The 18,457-nt window shown below is 44.3% G+C and overlaps 1 protein-coding gene across 1 annotated transcript in view; it reads right to left on the bottom strand.

Moving 5' to 3' along the window:
* Positions 1-18,457, bottom strand: part of LOC136628997 (oocyte zinc finger protein XlCOF6-like) — a 169,789-nt gene that overhangs the window by 15,800 nt on the left and 135,532 nt on the right. Inside the window, exon 10 of the mRNA XM_066605096.1 lies at positions 16,247-17,128. Coding sequence (XP_066461193.1) covers positions 16,247-17,128 — 882 coding nt within the window. The remainder of the gene's footprint in view (positions 1-16,246; positions 17,129-18,457) is intronic.

An 18,457-nucleotide genomic window follows, 5' to 3' on the forward strand; every position in this document is an offset into this window, starting at 1 on the left:
GGAACAGATAGAAATTAAACAACATATGACATGCAAAACGAAATGTGCAATATATATGCTGGAATGCCCGTGTGGCCTGAGGTATGTCGGAAGGACGATCAATACTATCAGAGAAAGAATGAATAAACATAGAAGCAATATAAGAAAAGGCTTCATGAAACATAGTATTTCCCGGCATTTCGCTCCGACACATGCAAACCAATATGGAGCTTTAAAAATTACACCCTTGGAATACATCAATGAAAGATCAGTACCAAAATTAAGAGAGGAGATGTACTGGATCTTCCTGGTAAACACATTAGTACCTAATGGACTGAACGAGGTCTTGGAGAAACTTTGAAATTTATACTCTATTCTATATATATTTTATAATTTTTTAAGGGTGGATAGGATATATATTTTAGTGATGCCTGCTGTTCAATTTGTTTTATACACATATATTTTCAAACACTGCATATTTCATATTTAATAATATATAAATGTTTTATGTGGATGATATAGACATATTAATGGGTAAAAACAAAATTTAATTTATAGGTATATGTTTTAGAATATGGAAATATTATCTACTAGCGTACCCGTCGCGCGTTGCCGCGAAGACAGACATACATACATACATACATACATTCGTTTTTATATATCTAGATATCAACCAATCACAGCGCAGCTTTCAAGTTACCTCAGCGGTATAATATATAACAACCAATCACAGCACAGCAGCTTTCATTTTACCTCAGCAGTATAATATATAGCAACCAATCACAGCGCAGCTTTCATGTTACCTCAGCGGGATAATATATAGCAACCAATCACAGCGCAGCTTTCATGTTACCTCAGCAGTATAGGAAATAGCAACCAATCAGAGCACAGCTTTCATTTTACCTCAGCAGTATAAAAAAATTGCAACCAATCACAGCACAGCTTTCATTTTACCTCGGCATTCTCAATATCCAGCAATTCTCTTGCGAAACGTTCGGCGGATGCATCATTTTTTAGTTGAACACGCATCCCGTTGCTCGTAATGCCTTTTGCTTTTGTGCTTGAGATGGAAATCAAACGATCTTTGTCTGGGGGGCATAGTAGGATAGTTGTACTATGCCAGTAATCTTCCCAGGAGTGTACTCAGCAACTTCCCAAAGTTTCATGGCGATTAGATGAATGGTGTAGTAGCGCAAAAAGGACAGACAGACAGACATACATTCCTTTTTATATATATAGATGACATCAGGAAGTGAGAGAATTAGATTCCGTACGTAAAATTTGGACGCTAATGATTTTGCGCTTAGAATTGAATAATTGAGTTGGGACGTATTAACTTTTTCTATTTATGACATAATCAATGCTCGTGCCAAATTTCAAGTTTCTATGACATTGGGAAGCGAGAAAATTAGATTCAGTATGTAAAATTTGGACGCTAATTCTTTTGCGCTTAGAATTGAATAATCGAGTTGGGACCTATTACCTTTTCCTATTTATGACATAATCAATGCTTGTGCCATATTTCAAGTTTCTATGACATTGGAAAGTGAGAAAATTAGATTCTGTGCGTAAAATTTGGACGCTAATTCTTTTGCGCTTAGAATTGAATAATCGAGTTGGGACCCATTAACTTTTCCTATTTATGACATAATCAATGCTCGTGCCAAATTTCATGCTCCTATGACATTAGGAAGTGAGAAAATTAGATTCCGTACGTAAAATTTGGACACTAATTCTTTTGCGCTTAGAATTAAATAATCGAGTTGGGACCCATTATATTTTCCTAATTATGACATAATCAATGCTTGTTCCAAATTTCAAGTTTCTATGACATTGGAAAGGGAGAAAATTAGATTCCGTACGTAAAATTTGGACGCTAATTCTTTGGCGCTTAGAATTGAATAATCGAGCTGGGACCCTTAAACGTTTGCTATTTATGACATAATCAATGCTCGTGCCAAATTTCATGTTCCTATGACATTAGGAAGTGAGAAAATTAGATTCCGTATGTAAAATTTGGACGTTAATTCTTTTGCGCTTAGAATCGAATAATCGAGTTGGGACCCATTATCTTTTCCTAATTATGACATAATCAATGCTCGTTCTAAATTTTAAGTTTCTATGACATTGGGAAGTGAGAGAATTAGATTCCATACGTAAAATTTGGACGCTAATTCTTTGGCGCTTAGAATTGAATAATCGAATTGGGACCCATTAACTTTTCCTATTTATGACATAATCAATGCTCGTGCCAAATTTCATGTTTCTACGACATCGCGAAGTGAGAGAATTAGTGGCAGTGATGGAAATCAAACGATCTACGTGGGGGGGCGTAACTGTCGACGACGCTTGCACACGCGCCATTTATCATAGCATAATTGTACTATGCCTATAATCTTCCCAGGAGTGTACTCAACAACTTCCCAAAGTTTCATGGCGATCGGATGAATGGTGTAGTAGCGCATAAAGGACAAACAGACAGACACGCAGACATACATTCAATTTTATATATACAGTTAGTCCCCGACTTGCGAACAGGTTCCGTTCCGGGAGCCCGTTCGCAAGTCCGTTTTGTTCGCAAGTCGAACAAATGGTTGGATGGAGGGGATCGCGGGTGGATCCCGCTCCATACAACGTCGGGTGCCGGCTGTTCTTACAGCGGGCACCCGGCGGCAGCTGTTCTGACGAGCCGCGCCGCTTGTCAGAACTGTTAACACTTTAAATACCGCTCTGACAGCGGTATTTAAAGTGTTAACAGTTCTGACGAGCGGCTCGGCTCGTCGGAACTGCTGCCGCCGGGTGCCCGCTGTAAGAAACAGCCTGCACCCGACGTTCAGGGGGCCCATACAGCGTCCCATGATGAGATCGCGGGACGCTGTGTGGTTGCTAGGCAGCCGGGGACCTCCTGAAAGGCCCCAGGGCTGCCTATGCAGAGTGCCCATCAAGCGCACGGCTTGCTAGGCGCTCTGCATAGACAGCCCTAGGGCCTTTCAGAAGGCCCCCGGCTGCCCAGCAACCGCGATGTGACCGGACAGGCTTCTATCAGGCTTGATAGAAGCCTGTCCGCTCCCTGCACAGTATGATGTAATGCCATAGCATGACATCATACTGTGCAGGACAGATAGTTCGTATCTAGCGAAATTCGTAAGTCGAATGTTCGCAAGTCGGGGACTATCTGTATAGATATTAATATAAATTATGTGTATATATATCTTTTACTGAACATATTAGTTTTTATATAGCTTTTTAATGAAATACATGTTGATAATATGAAGGACTTATTTATATAAATTATGAATGGTTTTAGATATTCACAAAAATATTTATGTGTTTAGGCTATACTAAAATAAGATGTAATAAAACACATGGGAATGAGTGCTAGGGCTAAAGCACTCCCATGTATATATACAAGTCATGTTGCTCACTGCGTATGCTTCTGGCCAGCCGGAGAAGACATCTACTACTACTAGGGCGTATTCGTATCGCCCGCTCTTTGGCATCTGGATGTGGTCAATCTGGATCCGTTGAAAGGGATACACGGGTCTGGCAAGGTGTTTTGCAGGAACCTTCTCCATACGCCCTGGGTTACATAACGCACAAGTATTGCACGACTTACAGTATCGGTCAGTCAGGACTGAGATTCCAGGGGCCACATAGTACTTCTGAATGAGGGCGTTCATCAGCATTTTGGATAAGTGCGTGGGTCCTGAGCCCATTGTACCACTGCTGGGTACAGAGATCTTGGAAGACAGGGTTTTCTTGAAATTTGATACAGCCCTCTTCTGTCTTTGGTAGCCCCCTTATCTTCCCAGATTTTCAGCTCTTCTGGCGTAACTCTCGCCTGTGCTTCTGAGAGACTTCTTACATCTGGGGTGGTAAACACCTCTGGTCCCATCTGGGCAACTATTTCCATTGGCTGATCCTCCACCCGAGTCTCACTTCCTTCGTCTGGACCTGCTGCTGCTTCTTTAGCTGCCTTGTCAGCTAGATAGTTCCCTCTAGCTTCTGGTGAGTTTAACTTTCCGTGAGCCTTGACCTTCAGCACAGCCACTTGGGTAGGTAGAAGTAGCGCATCCATCAGTTCTCCGATAGCCTCATGATGTTTCACTGGAGTACCAGCTGTCGTTAGGAATCCCCTGGTTTTCCATATTAGTCCAAAGTCGTGGGCCACTCCAAGAGCATACATGGAGTCCGTGTAGATATTTGCAGTCTTCCCTTCGGCCAATTTACAGGCTGAAATCAGGGCTTGCAGTTCTGCTTCTTGTGCAGACATCGTCAGAGGCAGTCTCTGAGCTTGGAGGATGGTGTCTTCCGTAGTGATTGCATACCCCGTGTGAAACCTTCCCTTGCTGTCCGCATACCTGGAACCGTCAAAAAAAATTGTAAGTTCGGGATTCTGCAGTGGGGTATCTAGGACAGTAGGTAGGGGGGAGGTTTCTTGTTTAATGAGCTCAAAGCAATCATGTTCGGGCACCCCCGGATCATTTTTTTTCCCCCCTCTTCTGACTCTACACCCCCCTTGGGAAGTGGGAGGAGAGTGGAGGGGTTGAGAATATGGCATCGGCGTAGAGTCACATTATCCGGCAGGAGGAGCGAACATTGCAGTCTGAGGTGTCTTGCTGCCGAAAGATGTTTTGGTTGCGTTTGATTGAGGATGGCCGTAATGTCATGAGGAGCTTGGACAATCAAAGAGTGTCCCAAAATAAGGTCCGAAGTTTTGTCCAACAGGACCTGAGCAGCAAAAACGGCCCTTAGGCAGGAGGGCCCTCCATGGGCTACTGTGTCTAGCTATGCAGAGTAGTAGCCAACTGGCCTCATTCTGGGGCCGTGAGATGGGCCAAGCACACCCGTTGCATGTCCCTGCCGTTCGCTGACAAAAAGGTGTAAGTCCTTGTTAAAGTCCGGCAGGCCCAATGCAGGGGCTGTGGAGATGGCTGTCTTCAGAAGATAGAAACTTTCAAGCGCCTCGGGTCCTTGAAGAAATGGATCCGTCTTTAAAGCATCGTAGAGAGGTTGCATCAGTAGAGAGGCTTCTGGGATCCATGATCTGCAGTAGGAAATTAGGCCAAGGAAAGCCTGTAACGCCCGCGCGGAGTTTGGCACTTGTATCCTCTGGTCTGCCAGTATCCGTTCGTGGGTGAGGTGCCTGGCCCCCTGCGTGATGCAGTGACCAAGGAAAACCACCGATGTGGAGCACCACTGGAGCTTGGATAGAGATGCTTTGCAACCTTGGTCGGCCAGGAAGTGAAGCAGGCTTTCCGACGCCGCCTCAGCTATGGGGAGGTCATCAGCGCACAGCAAAAGGTCATCAACATATTGTAGGAGAACCACTGTAGTGTGTTCGGATTGCCATGGTGCGAGGATGGACGCTATGGCTTTTGCAAACTGACTTGGAGAATTCTGGGCCCCCTGAGGTATCACGGTCCATGTATATTGCTGGCCATCATGGGTGAAGGCGAAGAGAAATTGGCAGGACGGGTCCAATGGAATGCTGAAGAAGGCATTTGCAAGATCCACGACTATGAAGTATGTGGCGGTGGGCGGTACCCCCGCCAACAGGGTATGTGGATTTGGCACGAGGGATGTGTCCCAAATGGTGGCCTCGTTCACTGCTCGGAGGTCCTGCACCGTACGGTATTTCACCGGCATCCCCTTGGGTGTCTTCTTCTTTACTGGAAACAACGGGGTATTGCAGGGTATGAGTGCCCTTTTTTCCAAGAGTGCCTTCACTTGCCCTGCGATAGCTTGTGAGACGGCAAGCTTAAGTGGATACTGCGGCCGACGTGGGAGGCTGGCTCCAGGTTTCAGTTTAACTACCCCAGGTGGCACTCGGAGTTTATTGATGTCTTTCCTTGCCCTTGGACCACAGTTTATCTGGAATTCCCTGGAGGACATCGGCCGGAACTGTATTAGGGTTTTCTGTGCTGACTGCAAGGAGTAAAGGTTCTGATGCCAGAATCATCGTATCTTCTTCCGACAAAGGCGATGACACTTTTATTCCTCCATCCTCGGTATAGGTGATGGTGGCTTGCAACTTGGATAGCAGGTCTGCTCCCTGCAGGTTAAGCGGAGATGTCTTGTGGATCACAAACCGTGCTAACACATTAGGGAGAGAGCCAATCTGCAGATGTTTTGAAAGGCGGTGAGCGGTAGGACGTCCTTCTATGCCCATGGTCAAGATTTCGACATTGTCCAGCAGGGTCTTGAAAGGGAAATCCGCTTCTTTAATCACACTTCTGGCTGCACCTGTGTCCAGGAGGAAGGTAGTGGGACGGCCTGCAACGGAGAGAGTAACCTGGGCTTGTGGACACGGCAGATCGATGTTGGTATCCTGCTGAGACATGGCCATGATGGACGCAGGCTTGCCACTGTCCTATTGTAGAAGGTCAGTGGCTGGAGGAGGTGGGGGGGGGAGTTGCTCTCTGGTGCTTCGGCCGGAACGTCGCCTCCTTGGGGCGCGGCAGTCACGGTGGAAATGTCCAGGGCAACTACAATTGTAACACGTGCGCTCGTCTGGTTGTCCAGGCTGTGGTGTCCGAAACCTCTGCAGGGATGGGTCCTCCGCCAGCATAGCCAGTGAGTGTCCTTTCCTGTCTAGTCCCTTTGCTACCACTAACAGCGTATCCATGGACAGCGTCTTGTATTCCGGACGAGATGTGATGAGACCTTTCCGTATGGGTTCACGAAGTCCCGACACAAAGGCAGATGAAAGCATTTGAGCATGCGCTTTGGTTTGCGTGGAGAAGCCTAGGTCATTAAACAACTGAATCAGGCGAGTGTGGTACTTCTCCACAAATTCTCCCTTTTCCTGGGTGACGTCTTGGATGATGGTGGCTTGATCTGCAAGACGATCCTGGGCCCACACCTTGATCTATTCACAGAACTGGACACCGGATTCATATGTAATGTCGCTCTCCACCTTTAGTGGGTCCAGGTACTTTTCAATTATTGGCCAGTAGGTGTCTCCTGCTTTAACTTCAGTACGGGCCTGGAGGTCCTTCCAGATAGCATTAAAATTCTTCTGAATTTGCACCAGTCTCCGGTAAAAAGGCATCTGCTGTTTCTCCGGGTCAGGGAGACTGGTATGGAGGCTGGATGCTTGAGTAGGAGTAAAAGAAATGTACAACACAGGAGCATCAGCTGGATGCTGGAATCCTGCGGACATGGGAGGCTGTTGGCTGTGGGCTAAACGTGCGGGCCCTGGCATCCGGGCCCGCTGGTCACCACTTGCGTTAATGAAGTGTTCTAGGTGGTCCTGCGCACTTCGGATGTCTCTCTGTACTCCTTGGAATTCCCCCATGAGGCTATGGGTTACATTAGCACTTGAGGGGGATGGATCTGCCCATGGATGTAATCCATAGCCAGGGGCAAGGCTTGGGGAACCATCTTCCCCTAACATCATCAGGGGAAAGCTGCCGAAATTGGACTAGTTAGCTAGTTCTACAGTGCCCTCTGGGGATAGAGGCACAGTGCTGGATGGCACATGAAAAGAGCCATCTGCACGCAGTACTGGATACAGGGGCATCGGAGAATTAGGCTTCCCGGGTGTAGCAAGATGTCCGCCGAGGAGGGAGGGGCGGGCCTGGGGCGGCAGAACTTCCAGGTGAGGCAAGATGGCTGCCAGAGGAGGAAGGGGCGGGGACTAGGGCAGCAGCACTTCCAGGTGAGGCAAGATGGCTGCCGGAGGAGGAAGGGGCGGGGCCTAGGGCGGCAACACTTCCAGGTGAGGCAAAATGGCCACTGGAGGAGGAGGGGGCGGGGCCTGGTCCTGTCCCGGATGGGGAGGGACCGGAAGTGACATTACAGACACTAGAAGTGGGCACATGGGAGGAAGTAACATCAGGGTAGGGGTGGGGCGCCCCACAATTACAGCAGACCTCACGCCATGTGGGATTCTGAACATTACAAACACAGCAAGTCCAGCAAAGATGGCCACTATCATAGGGAGAGGGTAGAGTGGACACAAAGGCATTACATTGTTCATGATACAAGTAATACACATCCCCCTCCTTTACCTCCACCCAATTCTGCTCGTGTATCCCTTTTGCTACTCTATACCACGCCTCAGCAGACTGTAGCGCCCCCCTGTCTGCCAGAGCCCCCTTTTTATCCCTCAAAACTTTCCTCCATTGTTCTGGCTGTAATCTACCACCCCTAATCTTCTCCCATCTTGCAACTTTCCTGATCCTTTCCCATTGTTCAGCAAACTCTGCTCCCTCCCTTTCAGCAACCAAATCACATGCTTTATGGCCTTTACCTTTGCTCACTTTGTTCCCCATTCTCTGAACAACCTGGGTCTATGCCTAACCTTCTCAATCCTTCCAATATAACCCCTCTTTTCCCCTCAAATCACAATGCACATTAATTCTATAACAGCGAACAGACGGGATTACTGGAGAATACCCCCAACGGCTCAAGGTATATGTCTCACCTACCTTTGCAACAGCCCACCCTCTACTAGTAATCCCCAACAGAACTCCGTGCACACAATTGGAACATGACATTTAGCTATACACAGAGACTGACGATTATATTCAGTGACCAAGACCTCAACAATATCCGGAGCCTTTAGCTTTCACACCACACGGCTATAATCCCCGCGTATCCTTCCCTATGTACAAGAGCATATACCGTGCTCAATTATACAAGTGAATACACCTATTTTAAATTTACCTGGCCTCACACTATTACCTAGGAGAGTGCGCCCCTCGGGCGTGCACCCTCAAAGCGTATAGGAACACAGACTATGTCCTGCTATACACTCAAGTCCGCCCGTCTACACACAAAAAGTTAATCCTCACAGAATCTGTCTCTGGGTCTTGGATACACAGTCTTTAACTGTCTCAGACACAACATTCACAGCATACAGAATACCCCTAGACAGGTTACACAGTGATAGTCGGTTAGACAAAACTAGAGTTATTACCTGCCTTTCAGTGAACGGTCTAGTCTGGATCAGATATAGGCAGATTAACAGTTAGAAGTCAGCTGACACAGGTAGATTAACATAAAGCAATCTTACCGTGTTCTGTAGATTTTCGGGCCCCTGAGTTCCACGTGTTATCTGCCGATCTCTATATTTTCCAGACTCTGACTTTCACAAATCCACCCGCTCACACAGGAACGCCAATTTGTGCTGGATTATGTTTGGAACAACCTCAGGTCCACAAAACTTTAGATTCTGATGGTCACACATCTGTTAGAGATACAAAGACATTGCAGCAATCTCAGGGCCGCCAGGCCTTAGATGCTGAGCATCACACATCTCTTAGAGCACACAAGACATTGGAGCAATCTGAGGCCCGCCGGACCTTTGATCCTGAGCATCACACAGCCCTTAGAGCTGCTGAGATCCTAGAGCAAACTCAGGCCCGTCAGATTGTAGATGCTGAGCGTTACGCGTCTGCCAGCTGCAGAGACGCTTGAAGACTCATAAAGACGGCGTGTTTTATTTGCTGAACAACAGTCAGAAAGGAGATGTGTATGTAGCATGTGGGAGCCTTCTAATGATGCCACAGTTCATTGTTACCCATTGATTGACTATGTTAATCATCAATTAGTAATCATAGGGAGAATTAATCAAAAATGTAAGTATTGCAAAGCGCTAAAATGGAGAAAACTGTTAGTATCTGTTGTTCTGGGGGAACAATCTCGCAGCCATCACTAGGCGAGCCGGAGGAACCGCTAAAAACTCTACTTTTGTACGATTGCAGCGAATTTATAAAATAGCATTTTTTAAAAGAATTAAGAAATACAATTCGTGATTCCAGTGACGTCATCTGGTGTGGAGAGGGAAGTCATAATGCCTGGATCTTCACCTACTTTCACAATCCAAGGTCAAATTTTGCTTCCTACAGAGAATCAGCAACATAAGTTCTTACAGATTTAGTTCATGGGGATGAAAATATTGAAGCAGACTGCAGATGTCAGAATATTCAAGCGGTTGAAAAAGATACTGTTCTAAAAATCCGAAGAATGTTGCATGAACAAAACCATCTGATCACCGCTTTCAAAATTGCTTTGGACAGAACACTGGGAGAAGATGATAAATTAGTGATGCACCCGGACTGTACGCCAAGTGGGGAACACGAAAGACGATATAACACACCATTGATAAATGAAGTCGCAGCCACGCTTACAGGCGAACAGTTTAAAACCCGTGATATGGTTTTACATGCCTGTGATGACAGATTACCCAGGGTGCCTGATAGACATAAATATGATGCATTACAATATCTGCTCATTTTTAGGGGCAGGAATGGTATCACTTTGAATTACCACAAATTAACCCTGTAACAGGTCTTTCCTTGGCAAACAAAAAGGTGTCATCTAAGGATTTTTATACCTACAACATGATGATACGAGAAAACGATTTTAATATACCACCACAATTCAGACAACTGGCCAATCAGTTTTATGTCGATTTATACAGTAAGGTTGAAAGCGAGCAATTGTGATATACATCATTAAATCAGACTAAGTTAAGAGCAGAGAATTACATCCATCTTCAAGATGCTGCAGCAAATGACGCAAATGTTAATCCTAATCATTTAGACAGAATGGTTATTCTACCGTCCTCCTTTGTAAACAGCCCACGATACCTGCATGAGAATACTCAAAACGCATTGGCATAAGTGCGCACCTATGGTTGCCCGAATTCATTAGTTTCACATGTAACCCAACATGGAAAGAAAGACGCTAAAATGAAATAATAATGATCTTTATTTGTATAGTGCCAACTCATTCCACAGCACTTTAAAAGCATGGGGGAACCCCAAAAAATATGGCAATTACATGTGGTATACAATTATTTTGGGAGAGATGGGGTGGTGATGGTTCAGGAAGTACAGAGGCAGGAGAGGAGGCACGGGGCAGTTCAAAACAGTGAGAAAATTACATATGGTATTTAATTAATTAGGAAACCAGGGGGGGGGGGGGATAAGAAGGTGCAGGGGCAGAAGAAGTATATGATAGGCAAAGTGGAAGATGTGGAGAGGGGCAGGGGGCTTGCATCAGATTTGGTATGCCTCCCTGAAGAGGTGTATTTTTAAGGCGCGTCTGAGGGTAGTGTGTTCCAGAGGATTGGTGCTGCTCTAGAGAGGTCCTGGAGTCAAGCATGTGAGGATCGAATTAAAGGGGTGTTTAATCTAAATCTAAATGTGTTGGCTGATCATAGTGTGTGGGCTGGGTGGTGTATGGACAGGAGGGAGGTGATGTATGGTGGCGCAGCACCATGGAGAGCTTAATGGGTAAGGGTGAGGTGTTTGAATTTAGTCCTGTAGTGGATGGGTCCCCAGTGCAGCAACTGGCATAGTGTGGAGGTGTGTGAGAAGCAGCTGGATAGGAAAATTAGTCTAGCTGCTGCATTCAGTATGGATTGCAGAGAGAAAAGTCTAGTGCGGGGAGGCCAATGAGCAGCGACTTACAGTTATTGAGTCGGGAATGGATGAGGGCGATAACGAGTGTCTTTAGTGTGTCCGTGGTGAGAAATGGCTGGATTTTAACAATCTTACTGAGGTGCAGGTGGCATGTTCAGGCCAGAAATTGCATGTGGGGGGTGAAGGTGAGGTCAGAATCCAGTGTGACCCCAAGACCCCTGACAACTTGCAGGACTTTATTCAGTTCTGTATTCGTGTTGATCAAAGACTTAATGAACGTAAGAAGGAGAAGCTGGGGGCTTTTGGAAACCCCCCCGCCAATTCTTTCAGCAAACCAGCATTAAACGCTCAGCAATGGACTGAAGCTGCCCCTGAATTAATGCAGATTTATGTAATCCACAAACCTCTTTCCCTAGCAGAGTAGGAAAGGCGCCGTAGAGAAACCCCTACCAATTGATATGGAAACTGTGGATGGTTGTCTTGGGGCCTGTAACTCATGAGACAATCAAATTTTAAATCATTATCGAACCTGATCACCATGAAATGATTAGTTTCCACTTTATCTCTTCTCCCAAGTTTCCACTTATCCTAGAAAGTCTTTGGTTTTCTACCCACAATCCTTCCATCAACTGGGACTTAAGAACCATTACCTTCCCCTCTGAGTATGTAAAGAAAAATGCCAGATGTCACTACCTGCCCTTGAACATACTCTAACCCCTGAGGATTGTCAGCAGAATTCTGATAAGCACCCACATCAATACCAGCAATTAAATCACGTCTGTAGCATGAGGAAATCTGATCAACTAGCCCCTCATTGGTCATATGATTATCCAATAGAATTTTCCCATGGAACAACCATTCCTTTTGGGCAAATTTACAATCTTTCCTAAGCAGAATTAAAGGTACTCAGAGAATACCTGGACAAAAATTTAAAAAAGGGTTTCATTCAACCTTCTGCATCCCCAGCAGCACCCAGGGGCACCCTTGTTTTTTGTAGAAAAGAGAGACTGAACCTTGTGGCCATTCATTGATTATAAGGAAGTAAATGAAGTTACTGTTAAGAATCGCTACCCTCTCCCGTTAATTCTGGAGTTGCTGGAAAGACTCCGTTTTGCCAAGATCTTTACCAAACTTAATCTGAGAGGGGCCTATAACCTCATACAGATTCGTCCAGGGGATGAGTGGAAGACCGCCGTTAGAACAAGATATAGACATTTGAAATACCTGGTTATGTCTTTTGGCCTTTGCAATGCTCCAGTTACCTTTCAACATTTATTAATGATTTGTTTCGAGATTTTTTGGATCAGTTAGTTGTTGCTTGCCTCGATGACATTCTTATATATTCTGACAGCTTGTAGGAACATCGCTGGCATGTCCGTCTCATTTTGTAACAACTGAATCATCTTTATAGGAAACTGGAAGTGTGTGTTGGAACAAACTAGGATCCCATTCCTTGGGTGAATCATCTCCCAGCTGGTCTGAGTATGGGCCAAATTAAAGCTGTGGTTGATTGGCCTACTCCAAGAAGCCTAAAAGACGTTCAATGAGTAATGGGATTTCCAAATTTCAACTGGAGAATCATTAAAGGCTTCTCTAATATCATCTTACAACACAGCATAGGTCAGGAAAGCTTAAAAATACCCAGCGCTCTAGTAGGCAAAACTTTGAGCTGTACGATGTGAAATACTTACTTCACAAGGGTGCTTCTGGTGAGTGCACCCCTAATCCGAGATAGCGTTGTCTGACAAAACTTATGTTAAGCCGGTATAGAGATTTCTGGTCCCGATGTATTACCAAGTAATTTATTCATAAAAACATTCAATCACTGCGACGCGTTTCGGCTCAATATCAAGCCTTTTTCAAGCATATTAACACTCTATAAAACATACACATATATATACATATCAAGTACAAAACACAAGATCTCTCACCCGCCCATTTGTTCGGTCCGTGCCGGTAATGCAGTGGCGTCATCTGATGATGTGGCATCCTGGTGCCTGATTGCAGTGTGCATTTGGAACGCAAACTTGTGTTCCATTTGAAAAAGCGTGATAACATAACTACACCTATCACGGGACTAGGGAGTCACTTCACACGTGACCTAGGGGGTCCATTTAGAAGGTATTGCGTATATTTCATTGAAAGAGCGTGATGACATGACTACATCTATTATGTGACAAGGAAGTCCGTTTGAAATGCAGATATGCATTCCATTATAGAGAACTATAAAGACATCATTACGTCCATCGCTTGGTTACATTAAAACCATACATTAAAAACGACTGAAGCATGTCTCTTTATGGCAAGAAAAGGGGACATTAGTGGGACTTATCAGTATGACTTATTGGGGATGGCAGGTTTAGGTGGAGTACATATTCTTGCCATCATGCACCTTTCAAGCTACCGTCTCAACGGTGTCACTATCAGTCCTATGCCAATGATAGATAAGTCAGACAGACTCCCTGATCGCAATAGTTTGGTGTGCATTATTATAAATTAGAATTTTAAAAACTTTTAAAATTATTTACTAAGTTAATATCTAATTTGTTATAATATATCTTGCTTTTAGTTATATGGAACTACACTAATCATAGATGTAGGTGTATAATTTGTGCATCTGGTGATAACTATATTATCTTTAATAACTACTAGAGTTGAGCGAACGTACTCTGGCAAGCTTGATGCTCGTTTGAGTATTAGCGTACTCGATGGTGCTTGTTACTCGAACGAGCATCAAATCACGTTCGACCCCGCCCCAGCTTTTGGCTCCTCCTCACTGAGACGTGCTTGTTTTGGCCCCTCCCTGCCGCGACGCAGCGCGCGTCATTTGAAAATTTTTGGTCTGGCAGGAAGGGGAAGGGGAAGGGGGAGAAGCAGAGGGAGAGGGAGAGAAACACGAACCAAGAAAAAAACAAAAGCTCGGGACCCTGCGTTCCACATACAAAAATGCTTGAGTCTCCCATTGTAGTCAATGGGGTTCGTTACTCGAGTAGAGCTCTCGAATTTTACGAAAAGCTCGACTCGGATAACGCGGACCCGAGCAATTGGGTGCTCGCTCATCTCTAATAACTACCTATATGTATCCCTTATAGTATTGTGTATTTTCCGTAGGCCTCAAAAAAGGTTTTCAGTTGAGACCTATGTGTAGTGTCTAACGAGTAAAGAATGTGAGTGGCATGCTGTATGTCGGCATGGGTTCTGTAAATGTTATATTCTAATGTGATTCTTAAAAAATGAAAAGTAGACAGTTGGAAGATTTATTCTAACACTAAATCTTCTCTGAGACCTCATTGAGGCATCGAGTCGTTTTATTTGCTTAATTAGGGTTGTGATATTTTCTTGCCACTGTATTTCAACGTGGTTTGAAGAGGAGTAGGTAGCATTAAACCACGACGTCATCAGTACAGTCTTTTGGCGGTTTAGAGAGTGAATAGCTAACAAGCACTAACCCTAATTAAGCAAATAAAACGACTCGAAATGTACACAGCCAGTCCGTCCTGATGAAGTGACACGTGAAAATAGTGTCACAGAAACGCGTTGATGTGACAGTGTGTATTAGTAAAAAAGTACAATATAAAGTGCTAAAAAACGTTGACCCCTCTAACTTATTCAATCTGAGGTTGTCCATGTTATATAGTGTGTACAGATATAGAAAGCACAACATAAGTGCTGATCCTTTCTGCTGATACGATCTAGGGGTATTACATTAACAAACGCTCTTGACTTTTTTTGATAGAAGACGTATAAGTATAATGCGTTGGTGACAGAGTCAAATCATTTCATCACCTTCGATGTCTATGATTGCCCTTCCCAATATAACATTGTGCAAAAGGTATTAATCCTCTTTAGCACATGCAAGTTATATGGGTAGTGAAAAAAGAAAAGAAGTAACGTCTACACTCAGAAGATAACAGAAGTTGTGAGTGTAGATTTGGTCTAGTTATCCAAAAGACGGACCAAGATTTTCAAGAAAAAGTCTTTTCATTTATGTATGTCTGTATATGGTCCCTCCCCCTTTCCTTTCTCCTTTTTTAAGAAATATTAATAAAATTTATGATTTTAGTATTAGTAAAGTTCTTGTCGGTGAAAGCTATTCACTACCCTAGCCCATCTCTGTCCTTCTCAGCTACTACCTTTCTTATTCTCTTTCACATCCCACTTTTCTACATCCCGTTTTTCTTTCCCCAATACACCACACTCATTTTGAGTCGAGGATCATCTTGAACCGATCCGACTCTCATTAACTCTCTAAGATTTAACTTTATCATGAGTAACCTACACGGTTTAACAAATTGAAATAGTTATTTTGGTACTATTTAGCTGTGGAGTCTAAACCTTGAAGTCTAGAGATATTAAAACACGGGGCATCGAGCGGTGAGATACTGCTGCTTAGGGCATAGTCACCCATCTACACCGACCTCAGAGTATGGTCTTAGATGTTTCCGTCATAACTGCCACCTGTATTCTTTCCAACGAACATGTTAGTCTGACTTCGGGGTCTGTCAATCTGTACGTCAATTTGTATGCTCTATGTAATACTTTGAATAAACATATTTTAACAGTAAAGGAAGAAGAAAGATCGGCCCAAATACAAACATGTAAGTTATACAAGTAAACTTTTATCAACAGTTAGAAACAAGTATACAGTTATATGTATCAGTGTGAAATAGTCTATGTACACGGCTGATATAAAGGCGGGATATCTGGATAATGTTTGTTTCTGGATAACAGATGTTTATCGTAATTACATACATTTCTTATTCATCACATACTGCTCTACTTCCATTTTCTTGTGTATGCCATGTCACTTTACTTTTTTACCTTTTTTTTGTAGAATTTGACAAATCAGGTTTGAAAACATGGCTACTCTCCTGTGTGAACTTTTTGATGGTGCAGTAAATGTGATTTGCGAGTAAAACATTTCCCACATTCTGAACATACAAACGGCTTCTCTCCTGTGTGACTTCTTTGATGCTGAACTAGCTTTGATTTTCCTGAAAAACATTTCCCACATTCTGAACAGGAAAACGGCTTCTCTCCTGTATGACTTCTCTGATGTACAACAAGATTTGATTTCTCTGCAAAACATTTCCCACATTCTGAACAAGAAAATGGCTTCTCTCCTGTGTGAATTCTCTGATGTCTAACAAGGACCGATTTGTCGGCAAAACATTTCCCACATTCTGAACAAGTAAACAGCTTTTCACCTGTGTGAATTCTCTGATGTCGAACATATTTTTTTTTGTCTGTAAAACATTTCCCACACTCTGAACATGAAAATGGCTTCTCTCCTGTGTGACGTCTCTGATGTATAACAAGATTTGATTTCTCTGTAAAAGATTTCCCACATTGTGAACATGAAAACGGCTTCCCATCTGTGTGTTTTCTCTGATGTCTAACAAGAGCTGATTTCTGTGTAAAACATTTCCCACATTCTGGACAAGAAAACGGCTTCTCTCCTGTGTGATGTCTCTGATGTCTAACAAGGTCTGATTTCTGTGTAAAACATTTCCCACAGTCTGAACATGAATATGGCTTCTCCCCTGTGTGATGTTCTCCCCTTCTGTGATATTTCTCCAGCTTATCAGTCTGTGATGAATCAGAAGATGGGACCTGTATAAGAGGATCAGATGATGTATCTTGGCTGTAAAGGGCTGAGGGAATATCTGGGATAATGGCAGGTTCTTCATATGTATCTTGAGTGATACCACAATCCTCTGCTTTACAATCTGCAGATATCAGACGTCCTTCTGAGCTCCCGGTACAGTCATCTGCCAAGAATAAAGTTGAATTTTTTCCATATTATAGACCTTAAAAATCATACTGATATTGTGATATAAAGACTGGTAGGCCATCAGACATTTTGTGTGTGTCAGGCCCTTGGCATTTCCCAGCATCCAATTTTTTAGCCCATTCAGGCCTGGCTGTATGGCATCCATGTTGGATGCAGTTAGATAGCATTGGTAATTTGTCAGGACCCTGGGAAAGCTGATGGTGCTTTTACACAGGCTGACAGTCGTTAGAGTAATCACTCAAAATAGCCATTATGGATGACTGTCGGCCCATGTAAACACGAGTCCTGACAGAGCGAGGGAGTGAGAATCGCTCACTCGTCAAAGTCGCTTGATTTGCAGCTCACTTAAACACCAAATATTTGTCAGTGCAGAAAACATCGCCAAAAACTACAGATGTGAATCAGGACTTAGAAGCCAATTAGAAAGAAACTAATTTCGCTTTTGATCAATAACATGCGGGTCCTGGGGGTTCTGAAAAAGCTTGCAGCAGAGTCCTCCACAAGCCCCGGCCTCCTGTTCCCGGTAGATCTCTGAGCCCAAGCTACAGGAATAGTATATTCCATACAGATGGAGTTCGGCCATTTCTGCACCAACATTAGTTTCTGGTTTTCCATAAAGAACTCATATAAAATCTCCCATGAAGCCGGATGTCAGTAACACACGGTGTGCAGCAAATACAGAACTGCTCATCTATAAGACAGCTTGGTACATACAGTAATTCTATATTCTGTCACCTCAGACCAGGACGAGCCCGGGGGGCAGGGAGGCATTTGCCACCCGGGTTCCCCTGCACTGGTTTACATCCACCTAGTTTGCCCCGCTCACAAAGATTTGGTGGCTCCTGCCACTCCTATGGCTCACAATCTTACAGTACTGCCATGTCCCGCTCTCTCATAGGTTGACAGAGTGACCTCACTCCTCCCTTCTCACTCCCCGGCTCAGCCTTCACTGTAGTCTGAGTGACCGCACCGGGGGAAAGAAGCGAGGTCACGCTGGGAGCCTGTGGGAGAGAGCGCACAATGGAGGATGAAGGAGTCTGTTTGGGGGACATAGGAGGATGATGGAGCTGCTAGGGGATGGACATGCATGATATGGAATGATACTTTTTTGTGTTTAAAGTTTATTTTGGGTCCCACAGGACTTTAGTTATGCCACTGATTGGGGGCACAGAGGGAGGCCAGAATACTGACTGAGGCCACAGAATGGGGGTCACATAATTAATTGGGGCCTCACAGGAAGTCACATTACTAACTGGAGCTACAGCAGTGGGCACTATTACATAAAGTGAGACAACAGAGGGCACTA

This window comes from Eleutherodactylus coqui, chromosome 5 (genome assembly GCF_035609145.1).
Source record: "Eleutherodactylus coqui strain aEleCoq1 chromosome 5, aEleCoq1.hap1, whole genome shotgun sequence".
Lineage (NCBI taxonomy): Eukaryota > Metazoa > Chordata > Amphibia > Anura > Eleutherodactylidae > Eleutherodactylus > Eleutherodactylus coqui.